The sequence below is a fragment of the Calidris pugnax genome, unplaced genomic scaffold (assembly GCF_001431845.1).
Source record: "Calidris pugnax isolate Ruff unplaced genomic scaffold, ASM143184v1 scaffold133, whole genome shotgun sequence".
Classification (NCBI taxonomy): Eukaryota; Metazoa; Chordata; class Aves; order Charadriiformes; family Scolopacidae; genus Calidris; species Calidris pugnax.
This window is the reverse complement of record NW_015090977.1, coordinates 5,731,323-5,750,132: the sequence shown is the minus strand read 5'-3', so window position 1 is coordinate 5,750,132 and position 18,810 is coordinate 5,731,323. Positions and strand designations below refer to the sequence as shown.

At 38.8% G+C, this 18,810-nt stretch overlaps 1 protein-coding gene across 1 annotated transcript in view; it reads left to right on the top strand.

The window, feature by feature from the left end:
- ZZEF1 (zinc finger, ZZ-type with EF-hand domain 1) overlaps window positions 1-18,810 on the top strand; it is a 54,139-nt gene that overhangs the window by 13,547 nt on the left and 21,782 nt on the right. Inside the window, exons 13-34 of the mRNA XM_014953253.1 lie at window positions 274-374; window positions 707-876; window positions 1,638-1,771; window positions 2,078-2,148; window positions 2,618-2,732; window positions 3,358-3,517; window positions 4,483-4,604; window positions 4,691-4,801; window positions 5,482-5,648; window positions 6,257-6,338; window positions 6,965-7,166; window positions 8,419-8,567; window positions 9,208-9,448; window positions 11,022-11,101; window positions 12,302-12,395; window positions 12,957-13,470; window positions 14,487-14,651; window positions 15,891-16,010; window positions 16,865-17,026; window positions 17,680-17,809; window positions 18,070-18,208; window positions 18,423-18,588. Of these exons, the coding sequence (XP_014808739.1) occupies window positions 274-374; window positions 707-876; window positions 1,638-1,771; window positions 2,078-2,148; window positions 2,618-2,732; window positions 3,358-3,517; window positions 4,483-4,604; window positions 4,691-4,801; window positions 5,482-5,648; window positions 6,257-6,338; window positions 6,965-7,166; window positions 8,419-8,567; window positions 9,208-9,448; window positions 11,022-11,101; window positions 12,302-12,395; window positions 12,957-13,470; window positions 14,487-14,651; window positions 15,891-16,010; window positions 16,865-17,026; window positions 17,680-17,809; window positions 18,070-18,208; window positions 18,423-18,588 (3,395 nt within the window). The remainder of the gene's footprint in view (window positions 1-273; window positions 375-706; window positions 877-1,637; window positions 1,772-2,077; window positions 2,149-2,617; window positions 2,733-3,357; window positions 3,518-4,482; window positions 4,605-4,690; window positions 4,802-5,481; window positions 5,649-6,256; window positions 6,339-6,964; window positions 7,167-8,418; window positions 8,568-9,207; window positions 9,449-11,021; window positions 11,102-12,301; window positions 12,396-12,956; window positions 13,471-14,486; window positions 14,652-15,890; window positions 16,011-16,864; window positions 17,027-17,679; window positions 17,810-18,069; window positions 18,209-18,422; window positions 18,589-18,810) is intronic.

Here is an 18,810-nt window from a genome sequence, read left to right as displayed (position 1 = left end):
TTAGGTGAAGAGGTAGAGGTTGTAAAGTCCTTTGGTGGTGGGTGACAGGGACTAGACATCTGGAAAGAGGAGAGAGAGTCCTTATTAGTCACTCTGTGAAGGGAAAGGTTTCAGCATGAACCATCCCATTTAGACACTGGAATATCCATGAAAGAACCTGTACTGGGATTCACGTTGAGCTGCTTTAAGCCCAGTGCTCAGGGATTTGCTTTTTATAAATGCGTTCTGTATAGAGTTAATTTTCCAATCCTGCATTTTCTTTGCCTTTTTAAGGTTCAACAGAAGGAGAGTGGGTTAAAATACAAGTCGTTTTTGGATTTCACAGGCCTTGATTTGCAGCTGTTTTGGAACTTTTATAATAAACTTCACCAAAAGTAAGTCACTTTACTGTGTGGTGAAGCACTAATCTGTGTGCGTATGTATAAATAAAGTGTGCTTAGTTTAGTTGCAACAGTTTCTTCTTCCTAACCTACGTTATTGACATAAATAACGTTTTCCTAAGGCTGCCATATGTGTTTTTAACTATAATGTTATGTAGAAGCTTGAGATGTAGATTAATTTAGCTGGTAGCTCTAATTTTTTTGCCTATGTGCTCTCTACTCAGTGTTTTTTATCCATTTGAGATAGGGACTTTCATAGCATTATCTATTTGATGCAAAAGAACTTCTCTAGTCTTTAATTCTGTTTGGTTTATGCCTTCTTCCAGCCCGAGGGAAGAATGCATCTCTGCTCAAACACTGCTATTGCAGCTTCTCCAGAGCTGCTTCTCTGTGCTTACTGGAGACAATAAAACTCCTAAACCTCAAGAAGCTTCTCAGAGCAAAACATCTGGCAACACAGAAGCTGCAGAAGAACTTTATAGACATTTGTGTGAAGGTAATTTATACTGAATATATTAACTGGTTTGTCTGTTGTGGCTTACAAGTGTGTTACAATAGCTACAATTTGGGGGAAGATATTTATTCCTAGAGTCCAAGTCAGCTCCTGTTCCTTTGTTTTCTCCTCAGGTCAGTTTCTGCTAATTAGTCTATCACAGTGAAACTTTCCTTGACCCTATGAAATGGTTTTATAGACTTTCTGGCAACATTTAGTTTGGCAACAGCTGCAATAGAAAACTTCTTTCAAACATGACATTCAAACATTGAGACAGCAGAGAAATGTGATCCTGTGGGTCATTTATTTCTGATATTTTATATGAGTGATCTTACAAGGAGCCTGTAGGCTTTCCAGAAACACAGGGAAGATTCTGGAGCCTGGAAAGAGAATGGGAATTCCACCTTAGATTTCATTGGAAGTAGGACGGTACCCTCTTTATTCAAGTATGAATTTTGTTAATTATCTAACAATCTGTTGAAAAGCAAGCTAGAGATAAACCAGTTTATATGGAATGTGTCACATCTTAATGTCTTAATGTTAAGTCTTAATGTTCCTAGAATTAATTTACTCAGTAAATAAATATATACTGAGAAAAATCTTTCTTGCCAGAAGTCAAAAAGTTTCCCCTCATTTTCTGTGTGTACAATGGGATTGCGAGGGCTTGAAGTTCTGTAAGAACCTGTTTACTTCAGTTACGCCTCTAACGTATTAGATGGGGTTTAATTTGAACTTGTAATTTTGTCTCCTCCTTGTATGAGCAGTAGTGGACACGGGGGACAGTAACTTGACGCCGATGAAAATGCTGAAAGAGGAAGTTAAGAACACCCTGCTCAGCGGAGCAGCCGTCTTCTTCCCGGACAGACAGACCCGGCGACAGCAGCTCTTCACCATGATGGTAAACTACTACATGAGAAATTGATTGTTTAGTGCCTGTTTTCTTGATGCAGAAAAAAAAAAGGACAAATCTGAGTTCTTGATGTCAAATAATGTATACTTTGTCCCATTAAAATGAAAACCTTTTTTTTTTTCTTTGCCTCTTTTTACCCTCCCCCTTCTCTCTCTCTGCAGCTTATCCAAAGAAAGAGGAGTTAACCCTGCCTTTCTTACCAAAAATGAATAGTAGAATGCAGAAATTAGAATTCTTTCTCACAGAGGAGGGAAACAGAACGTATCATACAAATAAATCTTTTTCCTTTTCTAGAAAAACATCACAGAGCAGGAACATAAGCAATCTGTACATCTTGCCTTCAGATCCTTGTGTACCCACTTCAGGTAAGGGGTCCTGAAATGGAAAATCATTGTCTGCTACTCCATATCTGTTAAAAAGCTCATATTTAATCCTTTTTAGAAATTATATTCTTTTGGAAAATAATTCTCCAAAATAATAAATTAACTTAACTTTGGAAAGGAGAATACTACTTCTTTAATATGTTTATTGACTGAATTGCTATATAAAACATTGTCCAAGCTTGGTGCTGAAATTGCAGTATCTTGCTCTTAGACTTCTTCTCAGCTGTCTTCCAATTTTTAAGTGACTGTTTGTCCATGGTGACAGTTGGTATTGATTTAATCAGTCTACAGTCATCAGAACCCATACACTTTTGATTTTCCTAGTAATATGGAAATAGAGAAATAGGAAATAGAAAAAGTAGGATCTCTACATATTTGTCACAAGGATAGCTACATTTATCTTTTGGGACTGTGCTACTTGTTGGTTAGTAAGAAGATCTTTGTTTTGTAGTGATCAAGATCCAGGTGGACTCTTATTATTACCAGAGAAAGGAGTTTCTGCAAATTTTGACATAAGTGAAGTGCTGTCAGTCATGGATACCCTTCTGCTGGTGGCAGCGAGAGAGGTAACTGTCTCTGCACCGTTTCTCTTCCTACTTCTTTGCCATGATTTTTGTATGCACTCAAACACAAGCTGTGTGCCTGAGATGTGCTAAAGAACTAACTTTCCTGTTCTTCTGGATAAAACTATTCATGACTATTCAGGTCTGTAGGATTAGGCTTTCCAACTGATTGGAATATTCTCCTTTAAGCGTTAACATTTCATAATACTAGAGCGAGTGATGTGTAAGATGAGGAATTTTTCTGTGGTGTTAAAAAGACTTTATGGCAGCCTATCAACACTAGGAAACAGAAGTAAATCATCCCATATTGAGAGGTTAGAATTGGTCATGCCACCAAGGGAGGTGTAAGTGGAGGAGGGTCATTTACATATGCAGCAAAAATGTGCTGAGAACATCGAGTGACTCATACATAGCTATTCCTACTTTAAATTGTGATTTATCAAAACAAAATACACTAGTTGCCTCATGGTGTTACATGCTGCTTGTTGGTTGCATTTAATCTTTTTTGTGGGGTGATTGGGGTGATAATCATAGAATTTATAATGTCCATCACGGTTTACTTAGTACATGTAATATGTCATTCTGCAGCAGAAGAGGATATCCTTTTGTTAAATTCTTTGTTTTTCAGTGTGAAATGATGATGCTGGATGTTGCGCAGCAAGAGAGTGGCACGGTCTTGTCTTCCTTATTCTGGTCTGTTCAAGGTAGCCTCCTTTCGTGGTGCTACCTGCAACTTAAGGGTAGCGATAATTCAGCCAAGGATCTTGCTGTAGGAATACTTAAAAACTGTAAGTGCTGGGATTCAATACAGAATTAAATGTGCTGTAATACACAACTTTAAAATGTGATTTCTCAATTAGCAGTATAATAAGGGTTCCCCAGTGGTTGCCTGAGGCATTCCCATAACTATCATAGCATTTCCAGTCTCTCTAGGATGGAGTCTGTAGGCGTATCAAGCAACTGAGCCATATTGATAACTTTTGTAAGTTTTTGGTGTCAAATAGTGGGGGAAAAAAAGGAAATACAGTTACAGACTTTCATTTGAACATTCTGGTTTCTTTAAATTTCTCTTTAATTTGATAAGTTTCTGTGTAGTAGCATATGTTTTCCTAGATGTTTGTAATAGCAAGAAGAAAGGAACTTAAGCTGGACACTTGTAAGGAGTGTTTTGCTACAGCTGCTTTTTGGGGTTTTTTTTTGTTTGTTTGTTTGCTTTTTGGGGTTTTGTTTGGTTGTTGTTTTTTTTACTGAGCAGTAGCTCAGTATTGAGCAGTTTATTGGGCCAACTACTTAAAGGAGATGTAATTCTATGTAAAATTACTTCATATTTATGTTAATTGTTTATAAATAAGTTTGTTGTCTTCCTGTCTTATGTTTTAAAATGGAGTAGGGCTATAGTTAAAAATTATTAGACTTATTTATTACTTTAAGCTTAAAACATGAGTTTACACAGAGAGGAGGCTACTTGGTACAATGAGGTTGTTTCAACAGTCTTGGAGTGTTTGATTAAATTACTCATCACTCCTTTTTGTTTTTTTCTTTTTTTTATACTGTTGATAAGCATAACTTATTTCCACAATAGAAATGTCACAGAAAACTGAACTGTTTTGGCTGTTGAGTGTCACTGCCTTGAGGCAGCAGATGCCTTTCCTGCTGTCTTCTTGTGCACATCACCATGCACTTAGGTGTTTGATAAAGCAGGTTGTGGTAGCAAATCCTTAAGGTGGCTATTAAGGGTTTTTTTTCTCTTTAGATGTGGGCCAGTTCCTGTCAAATATCAGAACGATTTTGCAGTCACTTTTATCTCAATATAGTGGCAAAACAATAGTAGAAAAAATAAGTAACTCTGTCTTTGCTATGGCCACTCGTCAGCTGGTAAGTGACCCTTGGGATTTTGTACTATTCCCGGGCATTTTGGCTGCGGTTACGTGCATTTTCATGAGACCTGTGTTTTCTCCTAGGTCATCTTCTTGTTGGATTTTTGCACTTTAGACATTCCATACTGTACTCTGCTACAGGGATTCAGCACTTTGATAGAACCACTGAAAAGGCTTTGTAGTGAGCCTCATAAGGTAACTAAAGACACGGGCACTGTTAAGTACAGGAAACAAAAGCAAAATTGCAGGAAAGACATCTCAGGTGCTTCTGTTGGTAAGCCTTTGAAAGGAGCTGGAAAGCTTCTACAAGTATGGGATGTATAATGAAATGAAATGTGTAATGAAGAATTAGGAATATGTACTGATACTGAAGATGAGCAAAATGACCAGAAAGTGCAACTGGAATGGTCTGCCAGAAGGCAGAAAGGAGGAGGGATTCTGAGAATGAAAGAGGAAAATTAAAAATAGTATGTGCCTAACATTTTTAGCTTTGTTGCTTTTGGTAATGCAAATAGTCTGTATGTCTGTACTGTGTAAGATTTTTAAATCTGCATTACTCACCCAGATTCTCTTTTGTTATTGTTGGAGACTTGTAGGCTTCTCTGGGGTGAGACTGTCTCCTCCCCCGGTAGATTAGAGGGATTTTGCTTTAGAAATGCTTTTTTAACTTGGTTATCAAGGGTGTCTTTGGAATTAGTTTAGGTGTAAATCAATGCTCTAGTGCTCTAGCCTTTTTAATTCAATTTACTTTAATTGAACATACATCTGGCACCTTGAAAGCATAGACACAAAAATCTAGTGTGGGTTGTTAGGTTGTTTTTTGTGGTTTTTTTTTAAATGCTTTACTTTCTCAAGAATATATTCTTATTCTACAGATGGAAATGGAAAACTGGCAGCAGGAACAGCCTGTAGTATTGCGAACGTGGACGATGGAATCTCCTCATAATTATGAAAATAATTGCCATGATGTCTCAGTCTTCCTGTGCCATGGGGCAACTTACTTTGAGGTGGAATTTGATGAAAAATGTGAAACTGAAAGGAGGTACATTAATCTTGTGCTATGTTAGATGCCAATGTCTATTTACAGAGGGCATGTTTTAATGCAGAAGGATACTTCTTGCACTCTGAGCATGCCATTTCAGTTTCTCCATTGTCCTGTGTAACAGACAATGTGTTATTTTGAATGATTTCTTGTGCTGAAAGCTGCTTCTCCTGGCAAACGTACAGACATGCTGTTGTTATGAATTTTGTTTCCTTTGGCTTTGATCTGTTTTGTAATATTTCTGTGACCACCACTGTTCGTGCTTGTGGTATTTATTTTGCCCTCTTTAGGCAAAACTATTGGCTTGGTTTCTCCTGGGAACTCCTCAGGCTACTGCTTAGTTAAGGCATATGCCAGATGTTAAAATTAGTACCTGTTACCAATTCTGAAGGGTTGGGAAAGTTCTACAGGAGGCAGGTCTGTGTTTGCTGGGACTGTTGCATTGATACATGAAATAAAATCCTTTGTCATGTGAAACAATGCAGATGTGGTTCAGAAAGATGTGACAGGGCATTCTGAGATGCAGCACTTGTGAAAATCCAAAAGCAAACATTTTCCCCACAAACTGAAAAAGTAACTATGGAAGTAATGAATTGCAATTTTCACAGGTATGATTACCTGGAGTTTACTGATGCCAGAGGTGCAAAAACTCGTTACGATACAAAGGTTGGCACTGAGAAGTGGCCTAAGGTGAGCGTCTTTAAAACTCTGAACCAAGTGATTGATCCAACCTTAGGAATTGTTTATGATTCTTATGGAAAACCTGTTGTCTTAAAGGATGTGTAATTCCATGTGGGGGTGTGTGTTTATTCCCTCTGAAAGGTGGGGGGCAGGAGGTGGGGAAGAAAGTCTGCAATGATGCAGATAAAAAGAGAGAATGAGTAAAGAGTCCCTCTTTGTTGCTGGTATCAAAGGAGCCAAAATGAAAAGTAATAACCATGTCTAACTGCCAGTAACTACATGGATAAAACCTACTCCTTGACTCTCTGCCCTCATAGTTCTTTAAATCATGAGTGTAGTGCTTCCTGCAGCTACACTCTTTCTTTAATGGCACCTACTTAAATGAGTTGCTTCTATAGTGTTTTACGGCTCCAATTTCTAAAGCTCAATCATCTATAAAATTTCTCATTAAGCTATTACCTAGACATGTTACCTGCTTAGTGGTGTGGGTTTCTCATTCAGACGGTGGGGGAAATTAGATCTGTTATGGCCAGAACGAAATACTGAAAAACCAGAGTTGCTGAAGGGAATTCATTACCCTGAAACGTCTTCCTGTCATCTACATTTGGCAAAATGACTGTTTTGTTGCTCTGTAGAAAGTGACCTTTAAGGCTGGCCCACGGCTGCAGTTTCTCTTTCACTCTGACAGCAGTAATAATGAGTGGGGCTACAAGTTTTCCGTCACTGCTTACGGCCTCCCAGATGTTGCCGTTTCTTGGGGCTTGGATTTACAGCTTCTCGTCTCCCGGTTGATGGGGCGCTTGGCTTCCCGAAGTATGGCTCTGAAATCTCTACGAGGTGAGTGTGTTTCATGGCTCCAGAAGTTGTGTTGCCATACAAAGAGGAGATACGAGGACCTTATGTTTCAGATCCCCCGTGGAAATAAAGTTCCTTTACTATTTCTTTTCTATTTCCTATTTCCTTTCCTTCCTACTTTACTATTTCTTTACTAAGGTGGAAGACTTGCTGTGCTGCTGCTTCCCAAAGTGTGGTCACTGAGCTGTGCCCCCTCTTTGTGGCCACACTGGCCACTGCTCTGAGGGACTGAGAGTGTCAGAGGGATCACTGTGGTGTCTCTAGTGCTCAGAAGCCAATGTTAGGGAGACACAGACTCCTGGAAACAATCATAATAAGCTGAATTACATTTAGGAAGCAATATCAGAGTTTGCCCAATCTCCTGTTCTTCCTGTTCTATTTTTCCTTTAAAATTGTTCCCTAGAGCTGTGATCCACCCCATACTGGTGGTGTGAATGGGGAGCCAGCAAACTAAAATAATACAGAGCTTAGAACACAAACGATGTAGAGAGTTTCACGTGGGCACTGGTATTCACTGGTATTGATTTCAATTTGAATTTACAAATTAAGTTTGGTTAATTCCAGAAGTTAAGTACACTCAGGATTTGGGCCACTGGAGAGAAGTTAAATACAAAATATGAGATGGGTGCAATAAGAAAAAAAAAACAAAAAAAGAAAAAAAGAGGTTTTTATTCTTTAATTTCAAAACCAGAGCACTTCTGTCTAGCTTCCTACATCTGAATTCTTTCACCACTTTGGAGAAATTAAACAAGGTTAAAGAGTTCTTGCTCCAATCAGGTGGTCAGGGAAATTTAGGCAAGTACTTACCTGTGAAATTAGGGAACTAATTGAAATGTTCTTTTCATAGAATATTTTCTTCCTTTCTTAATATGAGCATACATATAGCAAATTATTATGTCTTTAGTAGGAGAAAAAGCTTTGAAACTCTCTTGCAAATTGATGAATTTCTATGGCCATAAGTACAATGAAAATGTTTAATTTAAAGTCCTTGCATAATGTAACATATTGTCGCTATAAGATAAGCTATTGATGCTGTCGTTAAAGAAAGGGCACACCAGTTTTCTGCAACACATTAGAGAAACAGCAGTTAGAGAATGTTGTTAAATTACTTGTTCAGTCTTATTGCATTACCTTTTCTTCCCTACTGCACGTTTAATATTTACTATTTTCATTACTCTGTACAAATGAACAAAAATACTTAGTAACTGCCATGTCTGTTCTGAATTTCTTACAGAACTAGGTAGTGAAGCAGACTTGCCTCCTTTGAAAGTAACATCAGTTCTTAATTCTCCCCTGTGGAAACCTGTCTTCAGGCACCAGATGTGTCCTGAGGCGCTGCCGGGAGCTGCTCAGAGCAGTAGAACACACCGAGATAAAAAAGAGGTATTTACACCACGGCTTTTGTTTCATTGGCATGAAATCCCTGTGTATCACACAGTTTCATTCAGGCTTAATTAGTTGATATGTCCTTAAGCATATGCTGTTGTGCTAAAGTTGTCATCATTTGTGCTGGTTAATTCAAATCTCAAGGAGGAAAGTAGTTCTTCTGCCTTTCATTAGTTTCCATTTTCATAGAACCATGGGAGGGAGGGACCTTCAAAGATCATCTAATTCCCCTCTCTGCCTTGGGCAGGGACAGGGAATCATAGACTGGTTTGGGTTGGAAGGGACCTTAAAGACCATCCAGTCCCAACCCCCTGCCCTGGGCAGGGACACCTCCCACCAGACCAGGTTGCTCCAAGCCCCCTCCAACCTGGCCTTGAACCCCTCCAGGGATGGGGCAGCCACAGCTTCTCTGGGCAACCTGGGCCAGGCTCTCACCACCCTCACAGCAAAGAAGTTCTTCCTGAGATCCCATCTCAGTCTCCCCTGTTTCAGTTTAAAGAGATCTTTCATTGGATCAGGTTGCTCAGCTGATTCTGCAACTGAACTTAATTGTCAAATTACATTTGTCAAATTACAATTGAGCTGCAGTAAATTTTCAGACAATGTTAAAGTAACTGTTTTCTAACATTCTCTGCAGGCTAGGAGCTCTCACCAAGATGACTGCCGTAACTTTCTTATCGACTTTGCAAAATCAGATCCTGCCCAGGACTTCAGTGGGCAAAAATCTGAACTTTTCAAAGGACTTATACAGGCATGTAAAAAACAGACCCCAAAGACAGATATAGTTGCTGGTTCCACTGTTGATCAAGCTGTGAACTCCACATTTGCTGCTTTGGTGTATCTCACTCCAGAGTTATATGAGAAGCTTCAAAAATATGGTAACTCTAATATTAGACTATCTTAATAATGAAGACTTAAAGTTTGTAAAAGGCTATCTTGTAGTTCAGTTTATAAACTTTGAAAAATCAGTTTAGTGTGATAATGTTTAAAAGGATGTTCTGTATAAAGAGGTCATCATTTAGCCTAGGTAAGCCTGATCTCTAGAATGTTTATTTTTTAATAATATATGCTTTTATCTTCAGAGCTTTGTCCAAATATTAATAACCATCATAAACAACTGACTAAGCCTGATAAGGATATACCCAAAGAGAGTAGTGATGTCCTTTGGGGTTTTAATTCCAAACAACTGGACTCCCAGTGATTACTGGTTCTTATATAATTTTCCACTCTCATTGTATCTTTTCCAAAAAGCCAGTACCAACTTAAATTTATTTTTAAACCTTGGGGGGAGGAGGAGGTGTGAATTACCTCCCAAAATGTTACACTGTGGAAACTAACCTTGACATCCTCAAAATGCATATTTTCTTTAAAACATTTTGTTATTTATTTTAAATAAAAGGAAATGTTTTGCTTTTATTTGTATAATGTCCATTGTATTACCACTTAGATATTTTCAGTAGGTAAAATGAACAACTTTTTAACATACACCATCCTTCCTTTGAGCTTATTGATATGTTTGTAGTATTGGATATTAAGGTATTGCTTTTGAAGGGTTTCATTTTAGGCTTTCACTTTCTGTCACAAGGGATTTTACATTTTCAGCTATAAACTTATGGGTAGAAATGATTGACACACAGACTGACTGGATGACTAAAGTGGTTATTGCCTTTAGTCATTTTGTTAATGTCTGACAGTTGATCTAATTTTCTGAATAAGATTGAAAACGGTCATAGCTCAGGAAAATATTAATGAGTGGATAAGATTTTCATGTCATGATTACATTCATAGCTCCATCTGTGGGTCTTGCTGGGGCAGACTCATCTCAGGAGCCCCATTGACCTGTGCCATGTGCAGTATGTGCAGGGGGTGCTGAAAAGAAGGAAAAAGTAAAGTATAAAAAAAAAAAATTTGAGGAATGAGAGAGGGGAAAACCCTGCATAGGAATGTCTTTTTCTCCATAATCATTGTCAGGCCAGTTTTGATGGAAACTGATCTGTCAGGTCTTTTTTTTTTTTTGTAAATTGATCTTGAAAGTCCATTTCAGAAATTCACAGTGTAAAACAGAAGAGGAAAAAAAATATAACTAAATACATCTATAGAGCTTTAAGTTAATACTAAATATTTCTTCATTATTGTACCATCAGTTTGCATTAGTGATATTTGCATGTATAGGGAGAGGTTTTTATTTTCTGTGACTGCAGGCATCAATTTTGGGAGGAAATGAGAAAGATATTAATAATTTAACTTTGCAAATAACTCTGTCACGGTGCAGTTTATGTATTTAAAGCATATGAAAACTGGCAGGTTTTATTCCCTGTTTTTCTTACAGGCGTAATTTCAAGCATTGACTAAGAGATAAAGGGAAGACTGTAGCATAATTTTAGTTAAGTAATCAAGTTGTGTAAAAATGGAGCTGCGAATAAACAGGACTCTTCTTTCTCTCATTTCCAGTCAACAGTGGAGGAAAGGTGCCTTTGAGTGAGGAGTTTGCACAAGTGTATTCCCTGGCTGATTCCATTAGAATATGGATGGTAAGATCCCTCAGGAGGATATTTATTAATGTCATTTACCTTAATATTTCACAACGCAATGTTGTGGAGTAGGGTGGGACCCAGTTTTCCTTCAGTGATTCTAGGTCAACTGTTTTCGCTTAGGAAGAGTGTGTGTTCCCTTCTAAACTTTGAACTTAAACAGTTAAATGCATTCTTGCACTCCCCTCCTTCACTCAGCCCCTGATCATGAGTATTTAGGACTGAATTTAACTCAAAAGTCAATTAAATTTGCGTTACTTCTCAGTGTGTTGTCAATTAGGAAGATCGTATCTGTCTCACGTAGCGGTTGGAGTTCTTTTGAGGTATAGCATAGAAAGAAATCCATCTCAAACATCATTCTCACAGTAATACAGAGCTAACAGAAAAGGAGATATTTGCTTCTTGGACAAGCAAGTCACTGGCTTTTGTTCAGAGTATGGCTTTTCCGTGTAATTTTCCTCGAAACATATGCCTTATGTTGAGAGCTGGTGCCATCAGCTCCCAGCCCGGCGAGAGGTGTCTGCATCGTCACCTGCAGCTGCAAAGAGCCAAAATTCATTTAGATTTCATCACTCTGCAGGAAATTCTGAATGTTATCAACTCTGTGGTCTTCGAGAATAGCTAATTCAGTCTATGGCCCGCTTTTCTGCTACTCTTGTGTGCCCTTCAGATGTGGGCCAGCCACATGAACTGTTCTGGTACCTTCTGAGCTCCTCCCTCCTCTTTCTTCCTGCAAGAATTCCCAGCAGTTTGGTACTCTGGGGCTGTGATGGGGGCAGATGGATGTTACCATGAATAATTGCATTGTGCCCATTGTACCCAGGTGACGTTTGCATCTGACAGTGCTCACTAGATGACATGACACTTTTGGAGAATCTTATCTCACAACTACATGTATATGATTTCCTGAGTGGTCAGGGGTAAAGAGGAAGCCTTCTTTTTCTTGGAGGGCTGATACACATCCAGTCACCAGATAGAGAAGGGTATCAGCCTACAAACCTTAAACATCTCAATGTGAGGCTGCGTTACCTGCTCTTTGAGATTACTGAGTGTTTTATCCTGCAGTAGGGGATAGTAAATACTGTTATCTGTTCCTGAGGTTAAATTCCTTTAACCTGATGCATTGTCTTCATATGGCCTTGCTGTATAGATATACAGGGGGATATACATATTTTAACTATTGTAACGTCCTGTCTGCAGTTGGAAATGAAGCAGAAATCCATGATGGGTAGGGGAAATGACACGGAGGAGAAGCAGAGCACAGAAGCAAGTGAGGTGAACCCAGAAACTCTTGGTAAGTGTTGTCTTTCCAAATCTATAAGCGTTCCAGCTAGTTAAGTAAAGCATTGCCTTGTAAATCTTAATTATTATTTTTGCTGTAAAAGGTAAGTTAACAGCTGGGGTTACTTTTTAATACCTTAAGAGTTAAACTAGTGTACATTACGTGAGCTGCCTGGGATCATGTTCTGCTATTCTTTGCAGAAAATAGTATGTGAGAAAATTCTACAGGGAGTGACCTCTCCCTTGGGTCTCCTGGTTCTGAACTCAGGTTCATCTATTTTTGTAGATACTTGTTATCACAACTAACTGATGGTAGAATAGCAGAATGATTGTTATTAGAATAAAATGTGTTCTCATTGACTACTCTATGCTGCATGGGGTTCGGCGTGATTGTTCAAATTTAGCATTTGGAAATCTAGAACTAACTGTCTGTTAGTGTCACATAAGAAAAGCAGTATTTTCTAGCTGTCTTTGCTCAGAAGAAACAAGATAAATCACTTTCTTCCTAACCAGAAGATAGTGAGTTTGGTGTTCTGTTGTCATAATTTTAACTTTTTCAATTTTTATGCTGCAGCAAAGCTTTGTATGCAGAAGAGCCTTTTGTTACTGAATTTTCTGCCTGTAAGAGCAAAGACGAAAGACTCTGTTTCAGAGAGTTTGGAAGCCCAAGATATTGATGACGTCCAACAGCCTATCAGTGATAAATGCCAAAGAAAAGGTTCTGTTGTGGACACAGACTTCCAGGCAGCACACTCGTCTTCCAATGGAGTGGCTCGTCCTGTTTCAAGAGAGGGGGGCCAAACGACGCAATCCGATACGAAGACTAAACAAGTATCAGACCCCCTCCAAACAGAAGAAGCACCTGCATTTCATGGCAAGCCTGCTGAGAATGCAGTTTCACAGCAAGAAGATGTGGCATCACCTCCTTCCACTCCCACGCGGAAGTCCCAGTTCAGCCGAGGAAGACTAAGGCTCCTGTCTTTCAGATCGATGGAAGAGCCGAGAGCTGTGCCCACCATCAAGGAGAAATATCCTATATTGAAAAACACATTAGACTTTATTAAGGATCAGTCACTTTCACATGAAAGGTAAGCAAATTGAAAATGTTGCCAACTGTATAATGCAGAAACTTGTCTTCAAATGGAATCAAACATCTTTTAGCTGCAAGAGAGCATTGAAAATCGTTTTGTACATAAATAGTTGTCAGATTTACGTATCAAACTTCAGTTACTCACAACCATGTAGGGGATTGTAGAGAGTATTATTCCCTTTGATTCACTTCTATCATAGAATCATAGAATCACATGGGGTTGGAAGGGACCTCTGGAGATCATCTAGTCCAACACCCCCCCAGAGTGGGTCTACCTATAGCAGGTTGCACAGGAACTTGTCCAGGTGGGTTTTGAATGTTTCCAAAGGAGATTCCACCACCTCCCTGGGTAGCCTCTTCCAGTGCTCTACCACTCTCACAGTAAAGAAGTTCCTCCTCACATTTAGGTGGAACTTCTTATACTCAAGTTTGTGCCTATTTCCTCTTGTCCTGTCACTGGGCACCACTGAAAAAAGACCAGCCCTGTCCTCCTGGTACCCACCTATTAAGTATTTGTAAGCATTGATTAGATCCCCCCTAAGTCTTCTCAAGACTAAAAGGACCCAAGTCCCTCAGCCTCTTCTCGTAGGAGAGATGCTCCAGGCCCTTAATCATCTTGGTGGCCTTTTTCTGTACCCTCTCCACCAGTTCCCTGTCCTTCTGCAACTGGGAAGCCCAGAACTGGTCCCAGAGCTCCAGATGGGGCCTCCCCAGGGCAGAGCAGAGGGGCAGGATGACCTCCCTCCACCTGCTGGGCACATTCTTCCTGATATGCTGAGAATGTAAATCAGAAGAGAGATTTCCAAGTCTCAGTTTTCTATTTTAGGCTCGTAAGATTTGGACTGGGTTCTGGTTGAAGCTTTATCACTCACTCCAACTGCAATGAAATACAGTTGAAAACCTAGATACCAAACTCTTGTTTAACTAGTCAAGTTCTTCTTGAATTGTGATCTACTTGGGTGATTTTAAGCACAATGTTTTGAAGTCCTCATAGATGTTTTTTGCTCTTCTTAGTGTTTTAAAGGTTCTTGCTTTGAGAAAATCCCAAGGGCAGAGTATTATGGAAGTGCTCAAGACAATCCGCCAATGCCTAGACTCGCTGGGGCAGCCACACTGTTTTCATCCACCATGTGTGCTTTTTCTCTTAGAACTTCTAGCCTGTCAGAAAGATTTTACAAAGTAAGTAATTAATTAGACAAATCTCAGCCATGTGATTTAAAACGTCTAAATCCTTGTGTTCTCCTGGTCATGTATATTGAAAACAGTAGACAGTTTCCATTATCAATGTGGATAATAAAAATATGACCCTAGGATTAGTTTTTAGGATACTGTGCATATCTTGCATGCTTCATTTTAAAAAACAAAAAAGGTAATAATTATTTTCAAGTGGGTCTTAGCTGTACAGCAGTTCATGCCAGTGGGTATCTTGTGGTTGAATCACAGCGCAGGTACCTAGAAACAACTTTATGGTTCCAGACACATCAAAACAAACTCAAAAAGATTGTAGGGTCTTCAGTTATTGCTTTAATTTAAGTTCCTGTCTAATTCTAGATTGGTTTCCTACTTGTCCAGTAATGCTGCAGTGATCTGACCCATTTAACTTGTAATTACTTATGTAGCGCTGCATCTATATGATTTTTGTGGACTTACTGTGTAAGTCAAGGTAATACCTGTTTGACAGAAGAACTAACTTCCAAGAATGGTGTGTGTTGTATCTTGTTCGTCAAGCATTTGCTTGTTCATGAATTTTCATAACTTTGGATGGGATACCTGGACAAGACACATTTTATTGTGGGGTGGTTCATTCCCCTCATGTGCCAGAGGCCAAAGTGAAGGAGATGCCAACTATGGCCTGCAGTTGTAGGGGCATTACCTACACACACACAAAAGGTCGTAAACATGATAGGCATGTGCAGTTGTTTTAAGTGAGGATAGATAATTGGCAGATTTTTCAATTTTATGTACAACTAGAAAGCACAATCTCAAATCATACTGTGCTGTTCTGGTTCATGAATTTGGGTCTGATTTCTCTCGTGTCTCTGGCCAGCGCTGCCTGAAATGTGTCAATTGGTTTCTCACTTGTCAAGAGCTTTTTATTCTCACCTTGCAGTGCACTGGTTTTCTTTGGGATCTCAGTTAGATTTCTGTAAAGTGCCTTTTTCATTTGAAGGAATATTCTTTTGTTAGTGCCATGAGAATATTCTGTTTGCCTGGTTTATTTCTTAACTCCTGACTCCTGGTACAGGATTCTTCTCTCTTTCTTCAGAAGGGGCAGACTGCATTTTAAGCCTAACTAACACCCTTCCTGCTTGTGGGGAGTGTTTTAAAAGACGGTCTGTTTGTAAAATTTGCACAAAACGTGCTGCCTAAAATGTAGCAGTGAATTCTAGACTACTAAACTGTGTCTTTCATTTCTAGCTACTTTGGGAACTTGGAAGGCTGTGGTGCTGAGCTGCACAAAGAGATTCGAGAGTCCTACTATCAGCTTGTTTTGTTCCTGGTAAATTCTGTGAAGGGATTTAGTGCTATTAACGACAGGTACAGTACATTTCTTGCATTATTCATGTGAGACCTTATTTTCATTTGTTCTTCCTCACCTCTTCCCTTGTCACTTGGCATTTATTGTTTAAAGTCTTACCTAAGTTTGACTATGCTTTGCATTACTTACAGAACTAATTGGGATCTTGTGATCAAAAATGCTAAGTTACATTTTTATTAGTACTATGCAGGAAAGCATAATAAATTTATCAGTGTTAAAACTTTTACTTGTTATGGCATTTTGTAGTTATTCTGCAATGTGTTTCTGAAGCTTAACGGTCAAATACTAGAAATAGCAAATTTATTGTGGAATACTTTGGCAAGAGTAACACCACCATAAATATCACAGTTCTGCAACCACACTTTAATGTTAAAGCTCAGGTTTTGGTAGCATCCTGGTTGAAATTGTTGGGATTTGTAGCCAAGCGTCCTAAAGAAATGAGAATTCTGTGGCTAAAATGTCCATTTTCCTGCCAATAACTTCCAAGTCCTTTGTCTAGTTTCAACTGAACGTGGCAAAGGTTTCAAAGAGAACAAGTTCCTGCAAATATCACAAACATGTTGTACTCCAGAGACAAACCCTCTTGCTAATGCTCGGGCAGTACCATAAGCTCTGTCTCAACTGAATCCATGAAATACACCATATTTATTTCAAATTGCATTGATTTATGCTTCTTGCTAAATTGTGTAAGTGTATGCATTAGTAGCCCAGAGTTTCTGCCACATAGTTAATTTAATGCAGAGTAAGGCCTGGAAATTGATGTACAGTGTTTTTTTCCCCTCTTGATCCCCGAATATACCATTTCAGCTTTAGGTTGGAGCATTCATATTTTGTTGTCTTGTTTTTTATTTAGATCCTTGCTTCCTGCCTTATCATGTGTGCAGACAACTCTCCTGCACCTTTTGGATATGAGCTGGGAACCCAGTGATCTTTCTTTCTTTGTTGAGATTCAGCTGCCACATCTTCTTATGAGTACATCACAGGAAAACATAAGTATTCATGACAGTGTCATTTGGTGAGTCAGGAAAAGTGCAACTTTCACATGGTACTAACTATTGATACCCTTTTTACCAAGAAAGGCTCCTGAACTTTGTGCTGGAACAAGCAATAAAAATACTCCTAACAAGTACAGCAAAATTTTGGCCAGTATCCAGGGGCTTAACTGAAGCATTTGGAAATTTTTGCAGCGTTACTGGTGCAAAAACTATTAACATTTTATCTTTAACCTGATTGCTGCTGGAAGGTTTCACTTCAGTGTAACAGGGGGTAGATAACACTGTTTTTTGTCTTGATAAATATCTGATGGTTTAACTCCTGCATGTTTCGTTTTTGTAGTAGTTGTACTTCTTACATATGAGCAAATGTAAAGGCCAAAAACCTTTTAAATTTCTCATCTGATCTGCCAGGGTTACCAAAAGCGGTTTTGTAAATGATTTTTCTGATTTTTGCATTATGCTCCCCATACGTATTTAAAAACTTGTCACAGAGGCAAGAAGCAGGTGTCTATATGGTCATTTATTAACAAAGGGGACTGGGGTTCTCACAATTCTGGTTTTATTGGCATGTTATAGCACTTCGTTCTTTAAGAGATAATAAAATTATCCCGAATTATATTAGAGAAAAGCCTGATTCCATTCAACCTTAATTTTGAGCTTGTTTTTCTTTTAGTCAGTGGAGTGAAGAAGATGAAATTGCTGACTACAAGCAAAACTGTGAGTGGATGGATGAATGTCAGGATGTAATGTTTGAGACCTGGTATGAAAAGATAGCTCAAGCTGACCCAGAGAAGCAGAGAAAGGTGACCTCATGATTTGCTTATTTATTTGCAGAAGGGGTAATTAGGAGACTTTTAAAAGCATAAAGGAGAGAAAAGAATCTGACTTAAACTGATTGTTTTTCATGAGTTGGATCCCTGGCTCCCTCTAGGACTTCAAAAGTCTGAAATGCTGAAAAGATCCCCATCCTTTATTGGCAGGGGGAGGGTTCTGCTTTCTGTCTAAGAAGAGCTTGCTCAAAGAAAATAATACTCAAGTAAATTATGTTTGTTTATTGCTCTAGATGCACATGTTTGTGGCTCGTTACTGTGACCTGTTAAACGTGGACATATCCTGTGATGGCTGTGATGAAATCGCACCGTGGCACCGCTACCGCTGTCTGCAGTGCAATGACATGGATCTGTGTAAAACTTGTTTTCTTGGTAAGAATCATTAAAAAAAAAAAGAAATCACTCAAAAAACTACACTGAAAGGCAAAATAGTGTCTTCTATATTATAAATAAATAAAGTGAAAAGTTTTTCTTCTCGATATTTTAGAAATGTTAAGCTTTTCTTTTCCTAATCTGAACTTGAAATTAAGAAAGATCCTTCATCAAAAATGATTTACAGGGAAATCTTAAAATATTTTTTTTCCAGGTGGAGTTAAACCCGAAGGACACGAGGATGACCATGAAATGGTTAACATGGAGTATGCCTGTGATCACTGCCAGGGAGTTATCATAGGTCGGAGAATGAACTGCAACGTCTGTGATGACTTTGACCTTTGCTATGGCTGCTATTCTGCAAAGAAATACTCTGACAGGTATTAAATACGGGGTTTTGTTGCCCCACTTGGCAGAAAAGCAATAATATGCAACTAAGTACAGTCTGTCATTCTCACGATGCTTCCTACAAGGCTGTGTCTGACCTCAGAACATCTAGTTGGTGTTCTTTGGGGAAACATAACAAATACAGGACCCGTGCAGCAAAAATTTCTGCAGTTTGGAAACCTGCCCCAACCTCTGAAATAACTTAGAAGGGATTG